Here is a 25,624-nt window from a genome sequence, read left to right on the forward strand (position 1 = left end):
TTTTTTTGACGCACACTCCTTAGTCAATGTCTTTTCTTGGAACATTCGATTATTCATTTTCTTCTAAATTAGCCAACAGCAAACCTCCCAAACCAAGTTAAAAACTTGGCTGACATCCTTAAGAAACAAAAAAGAATCGTGAAGTTGAAGAGCATGGATAACAACATCGTTATGAGAGACCAAATGCATTCCCAACCAATTATACACATCATATCAAATAGCGGCAAAAAACTCACATTCAAAAAACAAATGCTTAGCACTTTCAGGTTTTCCACATCCCACAAGCATGTCATCGAGTCCGCATTAATAACACCACGATGGAACAAATTATTCTTAGTCCACAACCGATTGTCAAACAAGCGCCCCACTAGGCACCAACTCGTTCCAAATTAATATATGGTCCACCAATGGTTCCACCGAAATCTGATGAGTCAACCAATAATACACCGCACTAATCGAGTAACCATTAGTAATCTAGATTCCACCACCAAGGATCATCCACATTTACCTGTAAAGCAATATTAACAAGCAAAAGAGAACACACCTCCACCAACCCCTCTTCCAAGCAAAGAGTCTCATCTGTCATCGCCAACCCTCCCCAGCTACACCCCAACATAGCCTTCTCATCTCAACCACTAACACATCCTTGTTAACTGATAACAAAAATAACATGTTAAACCTCACCTTGAAATTGAATTATATGTTTTTCACAAAAAGTTATGCACAAATTGAGTTTCATCACAAAATAGAAGCAGCTAAGTCACATATGTAGTGAATACAAGAGACCCCTATTTATACATGAGCCCATATGAAAATGAAGAAGATAACATATATAACTATCCAACTAGTGAAGATTGTGGCCTCATAGTTGACTCTGACTTTATTTTTTTCAAATGACTTTTCTATCGCATTCACGCTTTCACATTCAACATTATTCCTTCTTTCTAAAGAAGGAATGTCCTTGTCTTTTATGTAATCGTATTTTCGAATAGTGACTAATTTGTTTCCTTTATATTTAGTAACTTTCACTCTTCTCAGTCTTCGGAGCTGGCAAATAAAAATATCACCACAATAATCATAGTATATTATTTTGTCTTTGAAAATTCTTTCTTCCTCTTCTTCTTCTTCTTGAAGTTGTTGAACAAAAACATCAATAATTTGCCTAACCAAGTCTTTGTAGGGAGCCTCAGATAGATTAAGGTCTATTTCTTTGGAAGCCTACTTTCAAACCATAGAGGGTGAAACTACCTTCAAATTTGCTTCATTTAAGATCTTCAACACAATTTCTTCAATTCTTCCTTTCATTTCAACATTTAACATTTTTCTTTTTTAAACACAATTTTTGGATTTTCTTTTAGACTTTTCAACTATAAGTCTCTTTTGAGAATATTTGGAATTCTGTTCAACTTTAGGCCCCTTTTGAGAATCATTCTTCTCAACAAACTCAATGAAAATCGACAATGAACTTAAAAAATCATCAATATTTTTCATACAGTTGGCGTGATCTGCCGAAAAATCTTCCACTGTAGAAACCTTTTGAAGTAATGAATTAGCCTTAATTTTAATCTCTTTAGCTTTAGATACATATTCAGAGATCTCTCATAAATAAGAAGAATCCTCTGCTTTCAAACTTACTCTACAATTCTTTTGAAAATAAGGAGACAAATTCTTATATGCAAATTCATTGAAGGGGTTATCCACATTCTTGTTATGCTTGATTTTCATTCTTCCGTGAGCTTTATTAAGAAGAGGCTTGAATCGAATACTCACATCAATTTTTTGGATTTTTGTGGGAAACGAAAATGGGTTGTTAGGGTTTTTGAGCTGGTAGACGGGGAAAGGCGCAATGGGATTCGAACCCCGCGACCTTACACTTGTAACTCCTTGAACACTCTCTTCACTACCACACGGGCTAACTCACATATTCAAAATAAATTATGCATCCACCCATCTACCCATAACTAACTCATTTCCCTTAGCCAAATTCTTCCACCAAACAGACGCCTTAACCCCCCCCCTCTAAAATAAAACCATCTTCCACCCCATACTTAGCTACCAACACCTTATCCCACAACCTTTCATTTTCCTCTAATATCCTCCACCACCATTTTCCTAGAAGCGAAATGTTAAACTCCCTAATCCTCCGAACTCCAAAACCACCACTTTCCCTATCTAAACACACTTCCTCGCCTCTTCACTCCCACCCCACAAAAAATAATACTTGCAGGAACTTTGAAGAAGGAAAGAAAATAAATTGAATGCGATGACAAGACAGATTTAAGGAGAACCAATCGACCATCCTCCATTAGTCGAGGTTAACTTATGGAACCTAGAATAACTAAGCTAAGTGGATTGCTAAGGGAGAATAGAAAAATCAGTTGGTGGGTTTGATTGAACCGTATAAAGTTTGTTTCGCGTTGAGTTATCACGAGATGCCTGATTTGACTATAGAGTTAGTCAATCACAAGCTCCCAATCAAAGAATGGTGTGAACCACACAAGTAACTTCCAAGAAGATTTAATCCTTAGGTAAACCTAAAACGAAATAGAAAGACTGATTAAGGTAGGATTCATCCGAACGACTTAGATATGTGATGTGGTTGTCTAATATTGTACCTGTAATCAAGAAGAATGATTAGGTTAAAGTTTGCATTAATTATAGAAACCTGGACTTGGTTACTCCTAAGGATGAATATGGAAGTAGTTGACATGTTAGTCGATGTTATTACTAGTCATACGATCTTTCACTTTTATCGATGGTTGCTCATAATACAATCAAATATTCATACCAGAATAAAATACTCATGTTTCAAATGTCCAAAGACACTAGGGATTAGGACCGAGCACAGACCCGCAACCCAACTTAAAATCGATATAACCGATAAATGTTTCGATGGATTAATTTGTCTACCCTTAAAATTACTTGTCAAACCCCTTGGACTAATTTGACTAATACAATTACAGAAAATGAGAAAATCAAAACCCACCACACACAAACATAGAACAATGTCATCATCTTCAACCTCAGAAAACCAAAACCCACCACAACTTCGAAAAGACCCAATTTGGAACCGCTGGGTTATATTCTCACCAGCAAGATCAAAACGACCTTCCGATTTCAAATCCAAATCATCATCCAACCCTAATCCCACCACCAACTGCCCTTTCTGCATCGGCAACGAACACCAATGCGCACCCGAAATTTTCCGGGTCCCATCCGAAGACCCGAATTGGAAGATTCGGGTTATTCAGAATCTATTCCCTGCTCTTTCACGCGAATTGGATGATCCTGTTGATGGAGCTTCCGGTTCGGTTTTGGATGGGTTTGGGTTTCATGATGTTGTTATTGAAACTCCGGTTCATTCGGTTCAGTTATGTGATTTGGAAAGGGAAGAAATTGGAGAGGTTTTTGTTGCTTATACTAGAAGAATTCAACAACTCGTTGATCGTCACTCTATCAAATATGTTCAGGTTCGTTTTCAAAATTAGTAGTAATAATTTCTACTTGGTGTGATATTAGTGAATGTATATATTTCATATTGAATTAAATGCCTTCATAAGTCCTAACTCAACTTACAAGTGACAATGTCAATATTGTCCGGCATCCATTAATCCTAGCTCACTTAGGTTTGAATCCACCTCGCAGTTGTGTGTGAATTTCAGTGGTGTTTGCGACTTCATCACCAGACAAAGTCAGTGTTGGACACTGACACGTCACGTGTTGATCACTTTGTTTTTTTCAAATTATTATACTACCTCAGTATCCGGTCCTTAATATAAGAGAAAATTTACTTTTTAGCTACATTGGTTACTCAATTTATCTAATAAGTAAGTTTGTGTTTGATAGATATGCACTCTAAGCATATTAGTGGTAGCGGTGAATATATGTATATCTGTAACGCTGACACTTCATATTGAAGACATGCAATGGATTTCTTGCGGTTGAGAGATATCTATGCATTTATGCGGTTAGCGCATTGGTGATGTTGGATTAAGATTAGACAAATGATAAAATATGCTGATTTTAATTATATTTATTTTGAAAACAGAAAACTTAAATACCGTGATTGAAACTTTATTCAATGGTTACTGATATAATGACCATGATCACGGGAATTTTGGTCTCCCGTCTCCAGAGAATCTTGATCTGTCTAGTGTCTGACACTAGCACAAAACTAACACATGTGGTTAATTAAATCAGTTCATTTTTTTCATTATTATTACCGATACCTACGTGTTAGTTTTATTTGTGTCATGTCTGGTGTTCGTGTATGTGTTGATGCTTCATATATATGCACTCTATACATGATTTCATTGTTGTCATTTTGGAGTACACCTTCAATATTATTGTGGTTATAGTAATCCCTGAAAATATAAGTTTTCACATAGGTTCTTAAAATTGGTATTTAGTTTGTTAAGTTTGACACTGTTTGGACCTGATTTAACTAACATAGTATATATATTTCTGATATGAGATTGAAATTCACATTGTACTCTTACTGATAAGAGTTGAGCTGGGGATCCGTTCAAGACAGTACAACTCTCCCAGCTTCTTTTTGCTTATGTATTTTATATCAAGGAGAATGAATCACATTGCTTACAATTGCATATGGATCAAATATATGTATATTTAAATTTAATTTATCATTTTCTACAATAACATTAAAATATCTGTTATTGTTCTTTTCGCAACTGTTTCGTGTAATTATTGTGTATAAACTCGAGTTTGTTAATCCTTGAAGGTGTTTAAAAACCATGGTGCCGCAGCTGGTGCATCAATGAGTCATTCACATAGTCAAATGATTGCCCTGCCAGTTATTCCGCCTAGTGTTTCTGCCCGTCTTGGAAGTATGAAAGATTTTTTTGATCAGACCGGGAAATGCTGTATTTGTGAAATTCAACGTGAGAATCTATTGATTGATTCGTCCACCTACTTCTTTTCATTGGTTCCTTATGCTGCTTCATTTCCTTTTGAGATATGGATTGTTCCTCGATACCACTCTGCACATTTCCATGAATTGGATGCTGAAAAGGTAACACTTATATTCTTTCCGAAGTCCTGCTAATGCTTAACAGGACTTTCATTATAATGCATCTCATACAACACGTGGATTAAAGGCTCAATTTTATGAGACTTGAATCTGATTGTTAAGGTTTCTGCAGTCTGTAGATGCTAGATCTTTTATAGGGGTCATTACACGTGACAGAACATTGAATAAGTAGATCTGAAATGGTGTTAGGATTTTGAACCCGCTAGACTGTCGATGTCCCGTTCTTCCTCCTTATCTCCTTTCTTTCCAGCTCCTTTATTTTTCTCCACATAGGTCAGTTTTGAGCTCGGAGTTCTTCAATCCTTTCACTTGCAGATGGCCCATGCTTAGCTGCCTCTTCGCCTGGGGTTCCTCATTCCGCTGTTTGGATCCTCTGGTCTGGATGTGTGAATTGTGATTTTGAAAGCCTGGTTCTCCCTGGGACGGCCCATGGTGAACATTGCATCTTGTGAGCACCATCTTGTTGGAATTTTGAGGCCTAGGTTAGTTTTACTGAGTCCCCACATTGGGCGATGATCCTGCTCGGAAACACAAAGTTGATCTTCTTGTTGGTGATGAGTCTTTCTTCTCCATATGTGCTCATGCTGCTACTGCCCCCGCTCTTATGTGAGGGGGTTGTATCTGCAAAGACACTCGGATGCCAACGTAAGACAGGGTTTAAGAGTGAGATATGGAGTGTCTATATATAATAAGTAGTTTGGAATCTGAAGAATGATATGGTTGAAGCATTATGTTTGACAGAAGAGTTGTGTTTATCCTGGTTTGAATCTGTTCTTACACTTATCTTGATAATGGTTCAAGTGCTTTCTCCTTATCTGATAACATTTATACTCTCTGATAACAGCTCCCTCTTATCAGGTCGTAACTGACTGTTATATTCAGGATATGCTGCTGTCATCTTTTTCCCTGTCATTTGGGATCATCGTCTAAACTGAGTAAAAATTCACAATAAAAAGCATGACAGCTTTTTTATTATAACATGAGAGTTAAATTGATCAATTCACAATAAAAGTTTAAAAAGTCAAAAACTGTATTTGATTACAACAACAAAGAAACATAAATAATATTATATTTATATATGAAAAAGGCCACAAATTTCAGTCGCAATACAATAATAAAGGAAAATAGAGTATTGTGCGTGCACCTGTACCAGATATATGCCCGGTATGGGTACTTCGCCATTTTACAAGTACTTGTGCTTCAGATTAGTAGATTGAATTTGAACATCCTTGTTACAGATAGCTTGAGTTATTGCTACTGGCTGTGGATTTTGCAATGTTATGGGTTTAGTTTTTTATTTTATTTTATAGCAATTATGGGTTTAGTTTAGTATAGCACTGAACCTTCTTGTTTTGCTATAGGATACACCATTGCACACAATTATCAATCATCTAATTTTACATGTGGTCTGAAAGTTTAGGGTTTATATCTTGATATTTATGTTGCAGGCAATTGATCTTGGAGGTCTGTTGAAACAAATGCTAAATAAGATATCTTTGCAGTTGAACGATCCACCATTCAACTTTATGATTCACACTAGTCCACTGCATGGCAATGAGTCAGAATTGGCATACACACATTGGTTTATACAAATAGTACCTCAACTAGTTGGGACGGCAGGTTTCGAGCTTGCAACTGGATGTTACATAAATCCAGTTTTCCCCGAAGATGCCGCTAAGGTTCTAAGAGAAGTAAATGTTTCAGAGTCAGGATAAAAAGGGTAGAAACATACTGTTTAACCTAGGGCCTGTTTAGATTAGTTTATTTGAGTTTATCTACAGGAATAAGCACTTTTGAGGCTATTTGGGAGAATTTGTGGAAACAACTTATGACATGTCCGCTAGCTATTTTCAACTTTTTTCTATAAACTCTCTAGGACAGCTTATGAAAACAGCTTATAGCATATATGAAAATAGTTCGACTTTATTTTATTTTTTGTTATAGAAATAGTTTATACGTAAGCACTAAGCGTTTATGCTTTAAGTGCTTAATTAAGTTGCTTTTCCAAACTAAGCCCTAAGGCCTAATCTCAAACTTATGTAATTTAATAAAAGTGTTATTCACACATTTACTTTTAAGTTTGTATGGCAAAGGTTTCTTGGTGCCAGCTTATGCTTTAGCTGTCATACTTTAGGTGAATTTGAGATAATTGATTCCCCTAAGTTCTGGCTAATGTTTGTAACCAAATAATAAAATGGATTACACATGTTACATCGCCTCATCTTGTATTGTTGAATCTGCTATCTTTCTGCGTTCTACTTGTTATGCAAATGGCTCGGAGCTGAGAAAATTGGGCGAAAATATAGTACAACTCTAGAGGCATTTTTCGATAGACTTATTTGAACCAATTCACCGAGGTGGTAGCTTGGCTTAGCCTTACGCGTAGCCTTACCCCAAAGTGTTTTGTAGGATCCGGGTAGGTGCGTGCAGGAAGTCGTATAGAGAAGTATTGATTTATATAGGGCGTGCTACTGAGATCATCGTTGATTGGGAGAGAGAAAGCTTTGCACTTAGGATCCTAATCTGATGCCGGCTGAGAAGCAAGCGTAAACCAAAAGTTGCATCAGCCTTCCCGCCGACAAGTCTGACCTTGCCGTTTGATTCCTATTGGCCTTATCAATTTACACCCTAGAGAAGAAAACTCAATAAAAAATGATCGCTAATAGAAGACTTCTTTTTAAAAATTTGTCAATCAATAGAGCAAGCATATGTGGATTATGACATTCATAAGATTTTGAAGACAATTTCTGAAAATAACTTATTTATTTTTCTGATAGAATATGAAAATAGTTACAGCAAAAAAAAAAGAGAATATGAAAACAGTTTATATCTTATATGAAAGCAATTTAATTTTATATTTTGTTATGGGGTTGTAAGGTTGAAACTTTGATTTTGAAAGAAGCAAAGGCTATGTGATTTTTGTTATCTTGTAGTATAAAGAAGTTGAATATTTAATGATTATGTTTGGAGTGAATAGGAAAATCGGTTTAAACTTATAATTATTGTCGATCTTTCTAAATTATCCTTTTTATTTTCTTTTTCCAATGAGAGAGAGGAAAAGTTATTAAGACTTTTTTTCTTTTAAAAAATTTTGTAAAAAAGAAAAAACATTATAATTTTTTACGACATTCACAAAAAATTAGTAATTTCTTAATATATCTAAAAATGACAAAGTGACTTAGAGGAGTACTTTACTTAATAAAGATATTGACTTTTCTAATAAATAATTAAATACTCCTAATAGTTAGTAAAAAAACATGACGTACAGGATATTTTTTGTACTGTACCGACTCAATTTGACTAATGGAACCTTCCTGAAGCTCCATATACAACATGAAATCAATGAATGATGATGGCAAGATCCACATGTTCTCAACAAATTGAGTTCCACTACTATTGACTTTGAGTTGTACTTGTACTTGTAGAGTTGTAGTAGATAGATACACATACATACTGTACTTCAGAGACTTCACTTTGTTTTCCTCTATCTTCAGATCAGCTTCGGTTCTTTTTTCTTTTTTTGTTACAGAAAGTACATCAGCATATATTTTACAGTGTCACCAAAATATTTCCTCAAGTTTTGAATAAAAGTTAGTATATATATATATATATTTGATGGGGAGAGATCAAATTACACCGGTATAATATTTGAGTAATGTTATACCGCTCAATAACGCTTTAACGAATTCAAATTTTACAAAATCCACCGTTGGATTGAAAGCTTATATCGTATAGATCATCCATGTTGAATTTTACCAAAATCTAAAATCGTTTGATATGTTATTGAGATCGATGAAGATTAATGGTTTATGCGTTTTTATTGAATACCGTTCATCTTGATCTATCTCAAAAACATATCAAAAGTTTTTAGATTTTTATACAACTCAACATATATGATCTATACGATATAAGTTTTCAATCTAACGGTGGATTTTGTAAAATTTGTATTCGTTAAAGCGTTATTGAGCTGTGTAACATTACTCAAATGTTACACCGGTGTAATTTGATCCCTCCCCATATTTGATAGTTTAAAATTTAAATAAAGAGGATACAAATATTTTTGGTATGGCATGGCTGCATGCACAAGTGGTTAATTATAATTGGGGACTTGATTGACTTTTGGCTGAGGTAGAAGAATTGACCCCTGACGGATCCGCTACTTAAGTAGCGGACGACATTTGTTTTCTCTCATTTGGGTACTTTATTTGTTTGTGTAATTTTTTTTTCTCTCACTTTCTTTCCATCATACCAAACATACTAACCTTGAAAATTGAGATCATGAAGTTAAATTTTTGCTTTTGGATAGGAGAAACTCTTAGACCGACACAAACCCAAATGAAATTCATTTAGGCACACATACATAAATGTGAAAAAAAAATAAAAGTTAAGGATTTAATTGATATGCACCGACGGTGTAAAATAATTTTACACTGTCAACCAATATCAACCATGTTTTCCGCCACATCACCTTATTCCACCCCACTTTCTTGATATGACATGGCAAAATAATGTTTGTTTATTGGACGATTGTGCAAAACTATTTTACACCGTCGGTGCATATCAATTAAACTCAAAAGTTAAATAAAATAGTCACATTAATTTTTTAAAGTGATGTGAGTATGTCTAAACAAAAATTATGTGTAATTGTGCCTACAAAAATATTTCTCCTAATATGCATGAGTCCTGGATTCGATCCTCTCCTTCGTTGTAAAAAAAAAAAATCAATTTTGTTAGAAAAAACACGAACAAAATTGCTAGTAATTAAAAAAGATTCAATTTTTTTTGTACCAAAAAAAAAAAAACTATTTTGTACTTACTTTCATAAAATAAAAATCCCTTCACCCTAAAATTTTCAATAAAATAAAAATAAAGTAAAATAAAAGATTATTTTAATTTAAAAACTCAATTTAATTATTTAAAATTTGACCAATAACGAATGAATAAATATAAAAAATCAAAACAAAGTGTTTTATATTTGCCTTAACTATACATTTGGTCCCTTACGTTTATTTTAGGTTTCAATTTGGTCCCTTACGTTTAAAAAGTATCAATTTGGTCCCTTACGTTTATTTTAGGTTTCAAGTTGGTCTTTTCCGTCAATTTTGTCACATGTGGCAGTCAATTTGCATACGTGGACTGACACGTGGCACTTGGACACGCTGACACGTGTACTGTTCAAACGGTGTTAGTGACAAAACTAACGGAAAGGACTAACTTGAAACTTAAAATAAACGTAAGGGACCAAATTGATACTTTTTAAACGTAAGGGAGCAAATTGAAACCTAAAATAAACGTAAGGGACCAAATGTGTAGTTAAGCCTTTATATTTCTTCCGTCTGTGTACTTCTTCATTCCGATGGCCGCTGCTGCTTAGCTAGGGCTAACAACAACCAAAAACACTTTCAGTTTCAGCAAACACAAAGTACGAAACTTTGAAACCAAAAAACACTACGAAACCCTTTTCAACTCACAAAAAAACTTTCGTACCTTTTTCTCACAACGATGAGAACGAAATCCATTGGTGGCGGTAAACGCCGTTTACCAGACCTAGTACCTTCTCCATTATCTACCTTAACTCAGGTACTTCTAAACGACGTCGTTTTTGCTATTTCTCTTTCAATTTTATAAACCCTAACCCTAATTTTTCATTCTCTGTTTCTTCTTCAGGAAAACGACGATGAAGATCTAAGTCCACAACTTCGAAAATCCGTAATTTGGAACCGTTGGATAATTTTCTCAAAAGATAATGGAAAAAAAGCATGCGATTTCAAAGGTAAATCGACGTTTAATACAAACCCTAGCAGAAACAAACCGTGTGTTTTTTGCATTGGTCATGAAGAGGAATGTACGCCTGAGATCTTTCGTGTTCCTTATGATGAATCCAATTGGAAGATTCGTGTTGTGGAGAATCCGAATGCTGTGCTTTCGAGGGATTTGCCGGAGTATGTTGATGTTCCGGAGTTTGACAGGGTTTTGGATGGGTTTGGGATTCATGATGTTGTGATTGAAAGTCCTGTTCATTCTGAGCAGTTGTTGGAGTTGTCTCCGAAAGAAATTGGAGAGATTTTCGTTGCTTTTACAAGTAGAATTCATGAATTGGCTCACCTTGAGTCTATAAAATATATTCAGGTTTGAATTTTTTTTTTACTTTATTTAGTTGTTTTATAATGTAATTTTACAAAATTGTCTAGTTGGTGATATTAGTTGTTATCTATGAAGCACAAGTCTGACACTGACAACATAGATACCGGTAATAATTTAGAAAATTGAAGTGATTGAATGTACTTTGTGTGTCAATATCATGTTGGTGTTAGATACTGGCAGTGACACATGTTAGACATCGAACACAACTTCAATTTGAAGTATGAGTGTTACGTAGATTTTGATAGATTAACCCTAATTAGGTTGGTTAAGTGGAAGCGTGTTAGATATGCTAGTAAGAATGTGTGGGGTGATATGCCTTGGGGAAGGATGTTTACCGTTGTTGCTTTGTCTGCCCCGAACAATGTTGGCACTCTTGTAGGAGTAGGATATACGTGAATTTAATAAGAAAATGCATTTGATATGTAATATAGGTGTGATGTTTGGTGTGTGATGATTTTGCAATTTTGAAGGCTAATGTGTTGTTTTTATTTGTTTGTTTTAGTTTTATGTTTAGAGAACTATAAAGTTATTATCACTTAAAAGTAGTTGCTTTAAAGGAGAATCGGTAACATGAGAGTAGTGAGGTTTGCTGTACATGCAGTCCTTCCTACCTTCCTCAAGGGTTGTGTTACCCGTTTATGTAAGAGTAGTGATATTTTTTATAGTTGGTGACATTTGTCTATATGCACTCAAAACACAGGGTTGTGTTACCCGTTTATGTAAGAGTAGTGATATTTTTTATAGTTGGTGACATTTGTCTATATGCACTCAAAACAGCAAGGTTAGCTTAGTGGCGCCATGCTAGATTTGCAAGTAGGAATCATGTTTGCTGTTGTGTTGCTCTGTCTAGTTTAAATATGCAATGCGGTCTGTGTGATCATTTTACTTTTTGAAGGTTAATGTGATGATTTTGATTTGATGTAAGCCTTCAATATAAGTGTGGTTATATATTCATCCCTGAAAAAAGAAATTACCAAGGTAGTTCTTAGAATAGGTAATTTGTTAGTCAAGTTAGCCTCTTGGATTTATTCTACTAGCAAAATGTAAATTCCTGGTATGAGATTAAAATTCATATTGAACTCTTACTGATTCGCTATTAGGGCAGTTTTTGCTAGCTGATGTTGCTGCAATAGTGGAATAAAGAGAAATTTAGGGTTTTATAAAATAATAAATTGAAAAACCTGCACGTGTGCCAAATAGGACCTATTCTTAAATTAGAGAAACTGAAGAGTAAACGAGTATTACCTATATGTTCACCATAATATGTATGTAAATCTCTCAATGTGAGCTACGACACTCTGCCTGTTTTTTGTTTTATCGTTTTTAAATTTCATGTTCATTTTGACTAAAGTCATGTATAAACTTGATTTTATTAATCTTTGAAGGTGTTTAAAAACCACGGTGAAAAAGCTGGTGCATCAATGAGTCATTCTCATAGTCAAATTCTAGCCTTGCCAATTATTCCACCTAGTGTTTCAGCCCGTCTTGGAAATATGAAGGATTATTTTTATCAGACAGGGAAATGCTGCATTTGTGAAATTCAAAGTGAGGAACTTTTGATTGATTCGTCTACCTACTTCTTTTCAATAGTTCCTTTTGCTGCTTCATTTCCTTTTGAGATATGGGTTGTTCCCCGGAATCACTCTGCTCATTTCCATGAATTGGATGCTGAAATGGTAAAACTTCATTCTATGCAAAGTCCTATTTATGTTGATATGCAAAATATGTTGTTTGATTTTAACGTAAATGCGTCTCATATCACAGATGAATTAAGGGCTTTATTTTAGTTGCTTTGTGAGACTTGAGCTGATTGTTAGACGCTAGATCTTTTATAATGGTGATGATTACATGTGACACACAGTGACAGAAACACATTGAAAAAGTAAATCTAAAATGGTGTTTGACTGTCATGGTATATTAGAATACGGCCGCATTATATGTGGTGCCTTAATCATATGATTGGACACAAACAAATTTTGCATATGAATTATAATATAACATGAAGATGCCAAGTTCTAATCGTCATGCGCTTTCAAATATAACTGAATAACAAATGATTTTCACACACCTGCCTTTACAAACAAACCAAGTACAACTCCATTTCAAGTTACCATTCAAAGATTTAGTTAACCATAAAATCCATCGAAGACATAAATCATAAACCTTGTTTTTGTCGAAAGTGGAAATTGGGAAAGAATTCAGTAGTCTAGGTATTATCACAGATATGTGAGTTTTAGGGGAATGATGGTGTGATTGGACAAGTGAGAGTGTGAAACAGAGTACAAAAACTGAAAAATACAAGTAAAAAGCAGCATGAAACTGCTGGTTGGGAAGAACCTTGTGTTTATTAATCTGTGCAAAAGAGAGAAGAAATATAGTGGAAGAAAAGAGAAGGTTCAACAGAGGCAACCTATGCATTTGACAGTTACAGTTTGTTAGGTTGATACCTGACCAGAGCTGCATGAAAATGCTGAGCTATGGAAAAGAAAAAGCTGTGGTGTAGTAGGTGGACTCAGAACCTAGCAATAATTGGTGAGGAGATGCCGATGTCTCGTATGCGATGAACATTTAGGGCCTAACAAACATTGAAAATTTGAGGATTTATCATAACAGTACTGATTGAACATATACTTGTTACTCATAGCTTGAGCTATAGCTACAGTTGTGAATTATGCAATGCATTGCACACTATTACGAACTATATACACATGTGCTATTTTCTCCTGTTTGGGGGTTATGGTCTGAATGGTTGACCTTAATATCTTGACATTTATTTTGCAGGCACTTGATCTTGGAGGTTTGATGAGACAAATTCTTAGAAAGATGTCTTTTCAATTGAACAATCCGCCATACAACTTTATGATTCACAGTAGTCCACTGCATGGTGATGAATCAGAGTTGGCATACAATCATTGGTTTATACAGATAGTACCTCAGCTAATTCCGACAACTGGGTTTGAGCTTGGAACTGGGTGTCACATCAATCCTGTTTTGCCTGAGGATGCTGCAAAGGTTCTAAGAGAAGTGATTGTTCCCGTGTTTGCACATGAAAGGTATAAAATATACTTGTTGAGCTAATTTCAAGCTTGAACGCTGATAAAATATTATTTGTATATTTGTTTCAGTTTATGGTGAGTGTCTCTTGGTGCCAACTTAGGCTCTGCGAGATTATGTCCTTTGTTAGGTGCATTTAAGAGAATTGATTCCCCTAAGTTCTTGAAACCAAATAATAAAATGAAGACTATCTTTATCTATCTGTTTTCTACAGTGCGGAGTAATTACCATCATTTTAGCATATTGTTCACATAAATGATATATTTTAAATTTACCTAGTGTTACATGGATACTAGAAGAGGAAGAGATTGGAGTTGAATGTTATGTAAGATGTTTAGAGCTTGTAAATTGTTGAGTTTGCTATATTTTTTGCTTATTGTTGCACACATGGCTCCAAAATGGTAAAATAGGGAGAAAATATAGTGAAAATAGGGAACTTGGATGTTTAAATGATTATGTTTGATTCAATTTATATATTCTTCAATTCTTAATGTTATTTTTAGTCTTTTTAAAATTAGTTGATTGTTATTTTTTGGGTATTTTTCTAATGAATTTTTTAAGTGTTATGGTTTTGGAATTTCAATTCTGGGAGTATATTATGTCAAATTTTGAAATTTGGTTTATGGAAATTAATTTTTGCTTTGTTTTGTAATTTAATTTCCAAAAGCTTATTTTCCACATTATTGGAATTTAAATTTCTGAAACATGCAAATATAATATTTATTTTGAGGTGGTGTATTGGATTTTTTTGTAGGCGCACTGTGGGTTTTTCACCTCCAAGTAAGATTGTGGATTATAGCGAGGCATTCACCACTAAAGAGGTAATTGAATTCTGAGTTATTGTTGTGATTTTTTATTCCTATTCAAACAAACATTATAATTTTTTATTTTTAGATGTTTCCTACCCGAGAATATCTACTGAATTGGGCTCGAGCCATTGGGAGAGAGAACGGATTTACTGTTATTATTCAGCGGTCAGACAATGGTGGATCAGGGAAGAAGAAGATAGGACGGAAGACAACTGTGATTCTGGGTTGTGAAAGAAGCGGAAGATATAGACAATACAAGGATGCATTGGCTCGCAAGACTGGAACGAAGAAATGTGGGTGTCCATTCAGACTCAGAGGAAGACCTGTTAGAAATGGGGATGGATGGAAAGTGAATGTAGTCTGTGGATTTCACAACCATGAAGTAATTGAAACAGCGATCGGGAGCACATATGCTGGTCGGCTAAGTGGCGAAGAGAAGTCGCTGGTTGATGATTTGACAAGGAGTATGGTAAAACCGAAAGACATATTACAGACATTGAAAGAACGCAATGAAGAGAATCTCACTTCTATCAAGCAGATTTATAATGTGCGCCAAGCGCTAAAACGTTCTAGAGTTATTGCAGACACGTAATGAAGAGAATCTCACTTCTGTCAAGCAGATTTATAATGTGCGCCAAGCGCTAAAACGTTCTAGAATAGAAGTTGAACATTCAGCATAGATATTAGTGTTAATTGATTGTACTGCATTCAACATTTGTATTACTTTCTAATTTGTCGAAAGGACATTTTTATTGTTGTTATTATTGCTGTTATCATTAGAATCATCCTAGTAATTATTTCAACGTTTCAACTATTAATCTGATGATGATTTCTCTAGAGTTACACTAAACAATTCAAGTTAATTTTTTCCCCACTAGAAGATTGTCTACGATTCCTATGTCTGGTTTGGTTGTACTCTTGTGGTAAATATGGATTAATTTCGAATCATGTTAGTTTGAGCTTGCTTACTAATACTGATTTAATCATAACTCAGTTACAAAAGTCAAAATGTTGTAAAACCAAATTTATTAGTTAACTCAGTTACACCTCAAAGTGAATAAGTGGAAAATCTCATGTTTAAATTATGATCCCTTTAAATTGCAATGTCTCTATTATTAAGTGAATTATGTTCACTTTTTACTTGTCATTTGCAATTTATTTTTAATAAGATTCCCCCTCCGTCTAAAAAATATATTTGTCCAGATTAATTGTTCTACATGTGCAAAAAAATGATTTTTTAAACCAATTGATTTTAAAAGATTAAGGAGCCTACTTGGTTATCCCAAGGAGTAATTTATTTTTAACAATTATGTTCTTATATCTCTAGCTATACTTTTAATGAAGGTTAATTAGTTGGTAAGAAATTAGCTCTTACTCGTAAGTCGTAAGAACATATGTGAGTTTAACTTTGGTAATTGGCACAATGACCTCTTTAATGGACAACTTTTAAGTATTTCTATTAGTGCTATTTGAGTTTTGAAATTTGCTTATATATTGACAGTCATTCAAAATCTAACTCACCTAACCTTTTTGTAACAAAAAAAATATCTAGTACTTTTATAAACTTATATCTAGCTATTCTAATAGGGGAGGGATCAAATTACACCGGTGTAACATTTGAGTAATGTTACACCGCTCAATAAGCTTTAACGAATACAAATTTTACAAAATCGACCGTTGGATTGAAAGCTTATATCGTATAGATCATCCGTGTTAAATTTTACAAAAATCTAAAATCGTTTGATATGTTATTGAGACCGATGAAGATTAATGGTTTATGCGTTTTTATTGAATACCGTTAATCTTGATCTATCTCAAAAACATATCAAACGATTTTAGATTTTTATACAATTCAACATAGATGATCTATACGATATAAGCTTTCAATCCAACTGTGAATTTTGTAAAATTGGTATTCGTTAAAGCGTTATTGAGCAGTGTAACATTACACAAATGTTACACCGGTGTAATTTGATCTCTCCCCATCCTAATAAGATGTTTTTAGCTATCACAAATAAGTTTATCGACTCAGAGATATAGCATTTAAAATGACATTATTAATCTATTTAGTATGAAGTTGATGGATGAACTTATAGCGAATAAGTTATTTGATTAAATTTGTGGTGTTTGGGAAAATTAATGATTGAACTAACATATATAAGTATGAAATGACATAAAAAAGATATGTTTAGTTAATATTTAATTTTTTCAAGTAAGATTATAGGTGTAAAATTCGAAGAAAAAATGACAAGCTATAAGCTACTTGAAATAGCTATAAGCTAGTTAAATAAGCTATAAGTGCTTTTGTAAAAACTGTTGCTAAACAAAGTTTTTTTTTTTTTAACTAAATGAGCTTATAAGCTATAATTATAAGTTAATTTATGTGTCGTCCCAAACAACCTAAAAACATTAGAAGAAGCGTCTAATTTAGTCAAAAAATTAGCATAATTGTTGCCTTCTCAGAAGGTACGAGAAAGATTGAACAACCAATCTTGGCATGCCGGTCCTGCGTTTCTGCATTTGTGAAGTTGTGGTGGCAAGTTTTGGTGTTGTGCTTCCAACGGCCTCCGCTGCGTCGGTGACCTTGATTTGGTTGTGTGTTGATGTTGTTCCAAGGAACTAGCTTCCTCAAGTGGTGTGATGAGCGGTCCAGTTCAAGTTTAGAACAATTTAGGTTGGGCGTATCTACCCTTTCCTTTTCCTTCTCAATGGGACCACCGTGGAGCGTCTATACCTCTCCCAAAGCTTTTCGCAACTGCGTCTTTAATCCTTTACGCCGCCGCTTGTGTTGTTTGTTTTGGTTTTGTTTATTCTTAAAGATTGTCGGATGGTGGTTCTGTTTTGAGCAGGTTTTCGTTTGATATTCGAGGCTGTCGTTTTAGTTCATATGGATTGAGTATAGGTTGGGCGGCGGAGATGGTATATGGTGCATTTTGTTTTTGTTTGACTTTTGGGGCGGTTTGTTGTTATTGATCTAGGTTGTTGTCTTAATTACTATTATATGGATGGCTAGTTTTAAGGGTTTTTAGTGTTTCGCCATTGGTGTTGAAAGTCTTCCTTTGTGAAGAGTTTTTGTATGATATGATTTTGCAAACTGTGTTCGTCTTACGCTCAATTTCGTTATTAATAAAATTTAGCCATTCAGAAAAAAAACATCAATTAATTGAAAAATAGTTAAAAAATATCCAATTATTTTACCTACAAAGTACAAACAAATACCTTCATTTTCTAATTATAAATTATCAAACAATTTGTAAAAAAAAAAACTATCAAACGATTGTCATATCTACTTATCATCTTTAGTAAAGTCTTTAAACTTTATTTTCCAAGATGATAGCTTAAGATATCCACGTTCAATTTCATTCAAATCAACACAACACAACACTCGTTTCCAAAAAATAAATTTGTGTCTCGATTCTTAACCCTAATAATTTAGAATTTTACCGCAGAGTAAATAAAATATAACTCTACCAAAAAAAAAAGTATAATATAAAAATTGTTCTATTGAAAAATATAAAAAAAATAAACTCAAATTCTCTTAAACAATTGACCACTTTTAAATTCAAAGCGTTGATTAACGCACCTTTCAATTCCAATTACAATTGTATTTAACCAAGATTTAAGGGTCCGACTCTACTTAGGGTCTGTTTGGTAAAAATAAGCTATAAGCTAGCTGATAGCTGAAAAACTAGCTTATAGCTGATAGCTGAAAAACTATCTAATTGAAATTAAAGTGTTTGGTAAAATTAGCTTTTGAAGTGGTTAATAAATATAAAATGACATAATTGATAGTGGGTAGTTTATTTTTTAGAGTGTGTAGTTATTAAATTAAAGGGTAAAAATGGAATAAAGTGTAAAAAACTATAAGCTATAAGCTCAAACGCTACTTGAAATAACATCTGGAAAAAAACTATAAGCTAGTAAAAAAAGCTTGTTACCAAACACCTCTAATTTTTTGAAACAAGCTTATAAGCTCATAGAATAAGCTATAAGCTAGCTTATTTGTGTTACCAAACACCCCCTTATTTTCTTCTCCTTAAAAGTAGTAAATATGTAAAAAATTATTTTTGACCCAACTTCTCATTATTTTCTACTTTTTTACTTTATTTCTCTAATTCTTTTAAGGAGAAATAGGGTCAAATAAAATTTTCTACTTTTCTATTTCTTTTAAGGAGAAATATAAAAGTAGAAAATAAGTAGGACCAAACGGGGCCTTAGACTAAATGTATCCGAGTTTCAACTTTTTTTTTGTTGACAAAATATCAAACTATCATAGGGGATTGGACAACTTTTGATGTATCCTGTTTGATTTGAAACTAATTATGAGACTGGACAAATTATGTAGCAGGTAATAGGGCAAAAACAATTTTTTTTGTCCCTCATTGAACCACATGACAACTTTTTGCACACAATACAACTATAAAAAACACGAAAATACCCATTTTATTTTGTCTCCCAGGTATAATTTTGTCCTATCCTGTATTATCTTGCTGATTTACGAATGAAACGATAAATTCACAAACACAAATCAAAGGGAGCGGAGTTCGAACCATAATCATACTGCCCAATAGAGTAATTTCCACATTTCGATCAATTGAGTTAGATTTTGTTTTTGGCTTTCAGTTTTAATTTGGTTCGAGGGTCAGTTTTAACATCAAATGATTTCAGCTCCCTCCAGATCGTAGTTGTAGGGGATGAAACCGTAGTTGAATTATAATTTGCGAGACTAACTTATTTTAATTTACAATTGAAAAAAAAAAAAGTGAATAATTGGGCTTAAATCTCTTGAATTGAATAGTCGCGTTTGTCCAAAACCCCAACTCTGAAGGTGCTAGCGGCGACCCCTTCACCAAGCTTCTCACATATATATATAAATTCTTCTTCTTCTCTTTACCCTATTTTTCTCTCTCACTTTCTCTCTCATCCACTCTCTCTCTCTCATCGGCTGCGTCGTCGATTTCATCACCATGGCTACCGTCGCTTCCTCACCGGACACTACTACCAGTATCCTTTCCTCTCTCTCTCTCTCTCTCTCTATGTTATGCTACTCGATGAATTCTTTTTTATTATTCAATTTTGCTTCTTTACTTTATGCTTATGTAATTCAATTTCAATGATTTTGCTGATTTCTTTATAGTTAGTTACTTTGCAAGTTCATGTTTGTTAATGATTAATTTCATTTCTTTTGTGTAATTAGGGTTTTTGTTTTCTATGGTTGATTTATTTTTCTTTAATTTTGCTGTTATAGTTTATGTCTGTGTAATTCAACTTTTATCATTTTTTGGTTTTTAATACTCAGTCACTTTGGTAGCTCCTCATGTTTGTTCATGATTAATTTCATTTCTTGAGTTTTTTTTTTTTTTTTTTTTTTTTTGTGTAATTAGGGTTTTTGTTTTTTATGATTGATTTATCTTCTTGAATTTTGCTGTTTTAGTTTATGCATATGTAATTCAATTTTAATCATTTTTTTGGTTTATTATTATGGTCACTTTGGTAGATTTTGTTTGTTATAATTAATTTCATGAGTTTTTTTTTGTTGTGTTTGTGTGTAATTAGGGTTTTTGTTTTTTTTTTTTTATGGTTAATTTATGTTCTTGAATTTTACTGTAATACTATAGCTAGGTTTTGAATTATCATAACAGTGAAATCAAAGTTTTTGAGTATATGATAGCTAGGTTTTGAATTATCAATATTATTGATTCCAGTGAAATCAAAGTTTTACAATTGGGGCGGATGAAATTCAGTGATGATGTGATTGTGGAGATTTTGATGTTGTGGTGGTAACTGTAGTTGCGACCACATTTTTTTTTAAAGTTTGACCTAATTTATTTTGTAATGAGATGTCATAATTTTTTTTGGTGGTGGTATTTTAATCCCTTTCATTTTGTTTGTTCCAAGTGGTTTTTTTTTTTGGTGCTTTTGTTATTGTTATTTCAATGGCAAATGTTTCTCCACTACCCTTTATTTTTTATTTTAGAATTATGTATATGTGTGTGTTGTTAAATACTGTAGCCGAAGTTGAACAAATTGTTACTGTTATGCAATACACAATTTAGTATAAAGAGTTGTCAAATAGCGGCTGTAGTGGGTGCTATACCAGTGCAATTCACTATTTTGACAACACTGGTGTTTATGTGAGTCCAATTATTTGGTGTCTACTCCATCCATAGAAGCATTACTATGTACTATATAGTATACTTGTGTTGATCTACTTGAATTTTTTGTTTTTTTTTCTATTTGTTGTTCATTGCAAGTGTATTTTTTTATGCCTGGGATTGTGAAGTGATTTCTTGGAGTTCGATGAAAAATGAATTTCCTTTACCGTAATTGTTATAGACACTACAGAATTACTACAGAATATGACTTTGGGTTCTGAGACCAGGACGATTGCAGTTCCTGAGCCGGCAAAGAAGGTGAGGCTTGAACAGTGTACAGAGCATTGGTGTGTTTAACATTGTACCAGTCTATTAACTGATTGATTGTTTCTTATTTCTATCCACAGAATGGACATGGTCAAGCTAATGACGTGCCCAAGCCATTTAATACGAATGCGAGTTTTGTTCCAAACGGACACCCTTCTACTGAATACTATTACGGAGGTAAGGTAAGCTATTATGACTTAAGTAGATAATGTGGAGGTTGTTTATTCACAGTCTTGTCAATTAGCAGTACTATAGCGCTCTGACGTAGTAGAATTTTGAACGAACTTCTATTGTTATGCCATATGCGATTTAGTACATAGTGTTGTTAAATAATGGCTTTAGAAGGCGCTATAGAACTGTAGCGTTGCGGAATTGAATAAACTGCTATTTTCTGTGTTTGACAACACTTGTATTTGATAACATTATTTTCTCTGGAGAAAAATGACGTGGTTATGGGAATGTCTACAACTACAGGCTATGATGGGCAAGGCGGTTATGTCAATGATTGGAGCAACATTTATCCCAGTTATGTGAATGCTAATGGAGGAATGGCGCAAGTATGTACTTCTTATTCTGGTTACTTGACTTGGTGATAATTGTGTGTATGTATTTTTTATTAAATTTTTAATAATTGGCGTTTTTGAAATGGTGTTAGCCTATTGGGGAACATTGCTATTCGGCATATTGTTTAATTTCTATTGTATATTGACTTCAAAATTAAATGAAGAGGATGGCTGCTTACTATAGTTAGTACTTCCTAAAATCACGATTGATTACTTTTTGAAAGCTCAATTTTTTTCATTAGTATAACAGCTTACAGTTTGTGTTCTGTTTCAAATTTAAATTGCAGTGTGTTATTTATGATTTCTTTTTCCTGATGATTACCAATCTAGAGTTCTTTAGTAATCCGGATTGACTTTGATGACCACGGTCCACAACATCATTCACAGTAACTACAACTTACTCTGAGAATAACACTCAACTTTGACACCATTGTTTTCTAGGAAATTATACTTTCCTTTGTTGTTTTTAGGAGATTTTGCATAAAGTAGGGATGTATGAGAGAGACTTCTCAAGCAAAGAAAGTCATATCACATACCAGTGCATAAAAGCATGGGTGTAGCTGTTTTAATGAGCACGATTGTCATGAGATGTATTAATTCCTGTGTACCAATTTATTATTAGTGCAGCTTCCTACTTTCTTCCTACTTGTATCGTTGCTAATATGATTTGTTTCTTACTGTTTTTATACAATGAAATATCATGCAACAGAATTGCTGAATCTGTGAGCAATCTTAACTACATTTTGTTTAATGAACTGCTTAACAGGGTGTTTATGGAGATGGTGGTTCTTACATGTACCCTCAAAATTATGGTTATCCACCATATGGATCCTATCCGTCACCCAGTTCATCTCCAACCATCCCACATGATGAGAAGCTCTTTGGGCTGCAACAGTACCAGTATCCTTCTTATTATCCTTCTCCAGCTTCTGCCAATGGGACATACGGTGCTAACAAAGTCAATTCTCAGGGAGGGAAAACTTCAGCTGCTGGTGCTGAACATGTCCCTTCATCAGTTTTGAACAAAGGAAGCACCACTACTGGGACCAATGGATATTCTTCAAATAACACTGGGTCAAATGATTCTTATCAAAGGGCTGGCTATTCTTCATATGTTCCTGCGTCAGGATATCAAAATCCAAGTGTCGGTACTCAACCATCATACCCTTCAGATCCCTTATTTTCTGATAGGCAGTCCAAACATGGAGCAAAGTTTGGATTATCTTCGCCGGCTATGTCTGCCAAAGATTATTCCTCTCAAAGGAATACCACTATTCCCCAACCACTTCCACAATTCACGGTATGTTCACTCACTCCGTTGTCCAACTTCTTGCTTCTAACCTCTAGACTAAGGGATCTAAGTACTTGCATACATTTGTTTTCCCCTTTAAAACTTCACCTCGATCGCATGATGACTTTTCTTATGTATGTTATAGTTTTCTATCTGAAGTTGTTCACAAAATTGACTCTATTATCCTCAAGCAACTTTCCATTTATATATTATTTTTTCATCAGATTTGATTTTGGGTATGACTGTTTTGATAATTTCCACATATTTATCTAACCACATGGCATGGATTCTTGTATTCATTACCTATTTTACAGTAGAGTAGGTAATTCAATTTTTGTTTACAATTGTGTTTCTGTTAGTATAAAATATTCAAAAATTCACTTTAAATATTGTTCCTGGGTTGCAGAACTTGCATAGTTCCATGCAATCATCTGGACTGGGACTGTATTCTGGTTATGGTAATGGTCTGTACCCAAGCAACGCAATGTACGGACAATATGGAAGCACATACAGAGGTAGGTCCAATTTCGGATCTACTGCATATGGATCCAGAACAAGCTCGTATGATAGCAAGTATAAATCCTCAAATTATGGCCGTGCATTTGACCATGTCAAAAGAAATGTGGATGGCTTTGGTGAGCTGAACAAGGGACCGAGAGGCTCCAATAGTTCTGATGATAAAAATGTCAAAAGTGTTGGACCTGTCACATTATTACTCAAGGGACAGGACCTTCCTATCAAGAGTGATAATCAAGAAGTGAATCCAGTTCCCAACAAGCAACCGTACAATGGGGAAGATTTATCTGAGACTTATTCTGATGCGAAGTTTTTTGTCATCAAATCTTATAGTGAGGATGATATTCATAAAAGTATGAAATACAATGTGTGGACAAGCACCCCTAATGGGAACAAGAAGCTTGATGCTGCATATCAGGAAGCCAAGGAGAAGGCTGTTGCCTGTCCTATATTTTTGCTATTTTCGGTGAGTTAGCAACTCAATGCAGTATTTTGTTGGGAATTCTTATGTCGTCTTGGTTTTACCAAGCCTCACTTTTTGCCTCAAATGATTTTTGTTACAGGTCAATACTAGTGGACAATTTGTTGGTTTAGCAGAGATGGTGAGTCCAGTTGATTTTGACAGAACAGTAGAGTACTGGCAGCAGGATAGGTGGACCGGTTGCTTTTCTGTGAAGTGGCATATCATTAAGGATATCCCAAATAATGAGTTGAGACACATAACACTTGAAAACAATGAAAACAAACCTGTGACAAACAGTAGGGACACTCAAGAGGTATTCACTCAGAGAGGCTTGTTTTGTTTCCAATTAACCCCATCCATCTTTCATCAGACAATTCTGAACATATATCCTTGTGCAGGTTAAGTTTGAGAAGGGTATTGAAATTCTGAAAATTTTCAAGGAGTATTCAAGCAAAACATGCATCCTGGATGATTTTGCATTTTATGAGGGTCGCGAAAAGACTATGCTGGAGAAAAAAGCCAAGGAACAATCCTTTGCAAAAGAGATAGTACGCACCTTTTAAAATTACTCATTTCATTTATTTCAACGCACCTTAATTGAGGATACTAACATACATTAAAGAACATACAATTTGATTGGTTTCTCCTACTGATCTAACATTTCAAATACCTTGTTCAGTTACAGGTCACCAAGTCAAATGATTTAACAACTAATGGGACAGATATATTGCCCAAGTCTAATGATGGAACCTTGGCGAAGGAATTGGTTATTGCAGATGCAGCAGGAAGTGAGAAGGTTGTAGAAGTGAATGGAACACCTACTTCACCTACTCAACCACCCGCAGACTCTTCAAATAACGGTTTAACCAGTGACAATATCAAGCAGTAGGGTGGTTAAAATGTGATTTTCAAGACCTCTCAAACTTCTTTTTATCCTTTTTTCTTGAATTATTTTAGTATGGTGGAAGTTTTTGTGTTGTTTTTTATGCTTTACCTAGCTTATTCGACCTTTTAATCTTGTAGTGGAGTTTGTCAGTTTAGCTTTTTCATAGCTAGTCAAATCAAATATATGGCAGTATTGGTATTTGTGTGAGGGAGTGATCTTTGCTCTCTAATCCAAGAAGCTTATGTTTATGTTCATTTCCTTTTACAAAGCATTGATATTTTATTTTGATGACGGTATTTATATTTTATTTTGTTTGGTTATCAAATCTCTCTGAATTTGATAGTACGATCAACTTATGTTCCATATGCTTCTTTGGTCTCTGTTTAATATCACAGAAGTAGAGAAGCAGTAGATATTAAATACTGT

The 25,624-nt window shown here is 34.1% G+C and overlaps 3 protein-coding genes across 4 annotated transcripts; all 3 read left to right on the forward strand.

The window, feature by feature from the left end:
• Window positions 1-2,935: 2,935 nt before the first annotated feature.
• On the forward strand, window positions 2,936-7,121 carry LOC123886996 (ADP-glucose phosphorylase). The gene is made up of 3 exons (XM_045936259.1): window positions 2,936-3,470; window positions 4,742-5,032; window positions 6,499-7,121. Exons 1-3 carry the CDS (start codon window positions 2,967-2,969, stop codon window positions 6,763-6,765), a joined length of 1,062 nt encoding a protein of 353 aa, XP_045792215.1. The 5' UTR covers window positions 2,936-2,966; the 3' UTR covers window positions 6,766-7,121.
• A 3,224-nt stretch (window positions 7,122-10,345) lies between these two features.
• On the forward strand, window positions 10,346-15,818 carry LOC123884712 (ADP-glucose phosphorylase-like). The gene is made up of 6 exons (XM_045933875.1): window positions 10,346-10,630; window positions 10,718-11,179; window positions 12,580-12,870; window positions 13,976-14,247; window positions 15,003-15,069; window positions 15,143-15,818. Exons 1-6 carry the CDS (start codon window positions 10,553-10,555, stop codon window positions 15,647-15,649), a joined length of 1,677 nt encoding a protein of 558 aa, XP_045789831.1. The 5' UTR covers window positions 10,346-10,552; the 3' UTR covers window positions 15,650-15,818.
• Window positions 15,819-19,821: 4,003 nt separating this feature from the next.
• Window positions 19,822-25,486, forward strand: LOC123884200 (YTH domain-containing protein ECT2-like). 2 transcript variants are annotated; one of them, XM_045933246.1, is made up of 9 exons: window positions 19,822-20,061; window positions 21,394-21,470; window positions 21,560-21,656; window positions 21,954-22,036; window positions 22,809-23,342; window positions 23,740-24,315; window positions 24,413-24,625; window positions 24,711-24,860; window positions 24,992-25,486. In XM_045933246.1, the coding sequence occupies exons 1-9, from the start codon at window positions 20,025-20,027 to the stop codon at window positions 25,199-25,201; spliced, it is 1,977 nt and encodes a 658-aa protein (XP_045789202.1). In that variant the 5' UTR covers window positions 19,822-20,024; the 3' UTR covers window positions 25,202-25,486. The 2 variants fall into 2 exon arrangements, with proteins under 2 accessions (XP_045789202.1, XP_045789203.1); XM_045933247.1 differs by lacking the exons at window positions 19,822-20,061; window positions 21,394-21,470 and having other exon boundaries at window positions 21,557-21,661.
• Window positions 25,487-25,624: the final 138 nt, after the last annotated feature.

Source organism: Trifolium pratense, linkage group LG5 (genome assembly GCF_020283565.1).
Source record: "Trifolium pratense cultivar HEN17-A07 linkage group LG5, ARS_RC_1.1, whole genome shotgun sequence".
NCBI lineage: Eukaryota > Viridiplantae > Streptophyta > Magnoliopsida > Fabales > Fabaceae > Trifolium > Trifolium pratense.

Excerpts from the sequence above, each read along its gene's own strand:
- LOC123886996 (XM_045936259.1), top strand. The coding sequence starts at position 2,967 with ATGAGAAAATCAAAACCCACCACACACAAACATAGAACAATGTCATCA. Across the intron at positions 3,471-4,741 it reads ACTCTATCAAATATGTTCAG|GTGTTTAAAAACCATGGTGC; the intron begins GTTCGTTTTCAA and ends TAATCCTTGAAG. Across the intron at positions 5,033-6,498 it reads ATGAATTGGATGCTGAAAAG|GCAATTGATCTTGGAGGTCT; the intron begins GTAACACTTATA and ends TTTATGTTGCAG.
- LOC123884712 (XM_045933875.1), top strand. The coding sequence starts at position 10,553 with ATGAGAACGAAATCCATTGGTGGCGGTAAACGCCGTTTACCAGACCTA. Across the intron at positions 10,631-10,717 it reads CATTATCTACCTTAACTCAG|GAAAACGACGATGAAGATCT; the intron begins GTACTTCTAAAC and ends TTTCTTCTTCAG. Across the intron at positions 12,871-13,975 it reads ATGAATTGGATGCTGAAATG|GCACTTGATCTTGGAGGTTT; the intron begins GTAAAACTTCAT and ends TTTATTTTGCAG.
- LOC123884200 (XM_045933246.1), top strand. The coding sequence starts at position 20,025 with ATGGCTACCGTCGCTTCCTCACCGGACACTACTACCA. Across the intron at positions 23,343-23,739 it reads AACCACTTCCACAATTCACG|AACTTGCATAGTTCCATGCA; the intron begins GTATGTTCACTC and ends CCTGGGTTGCAG. Across the intron at positions 24,626-24,710 it reads ACAGTAGGGACACTCAAGAG|GTTAAGTTTGAGAAGGGTAT; the intron begins GTATTCACTCAG and ends ATCCTTGTGCAG.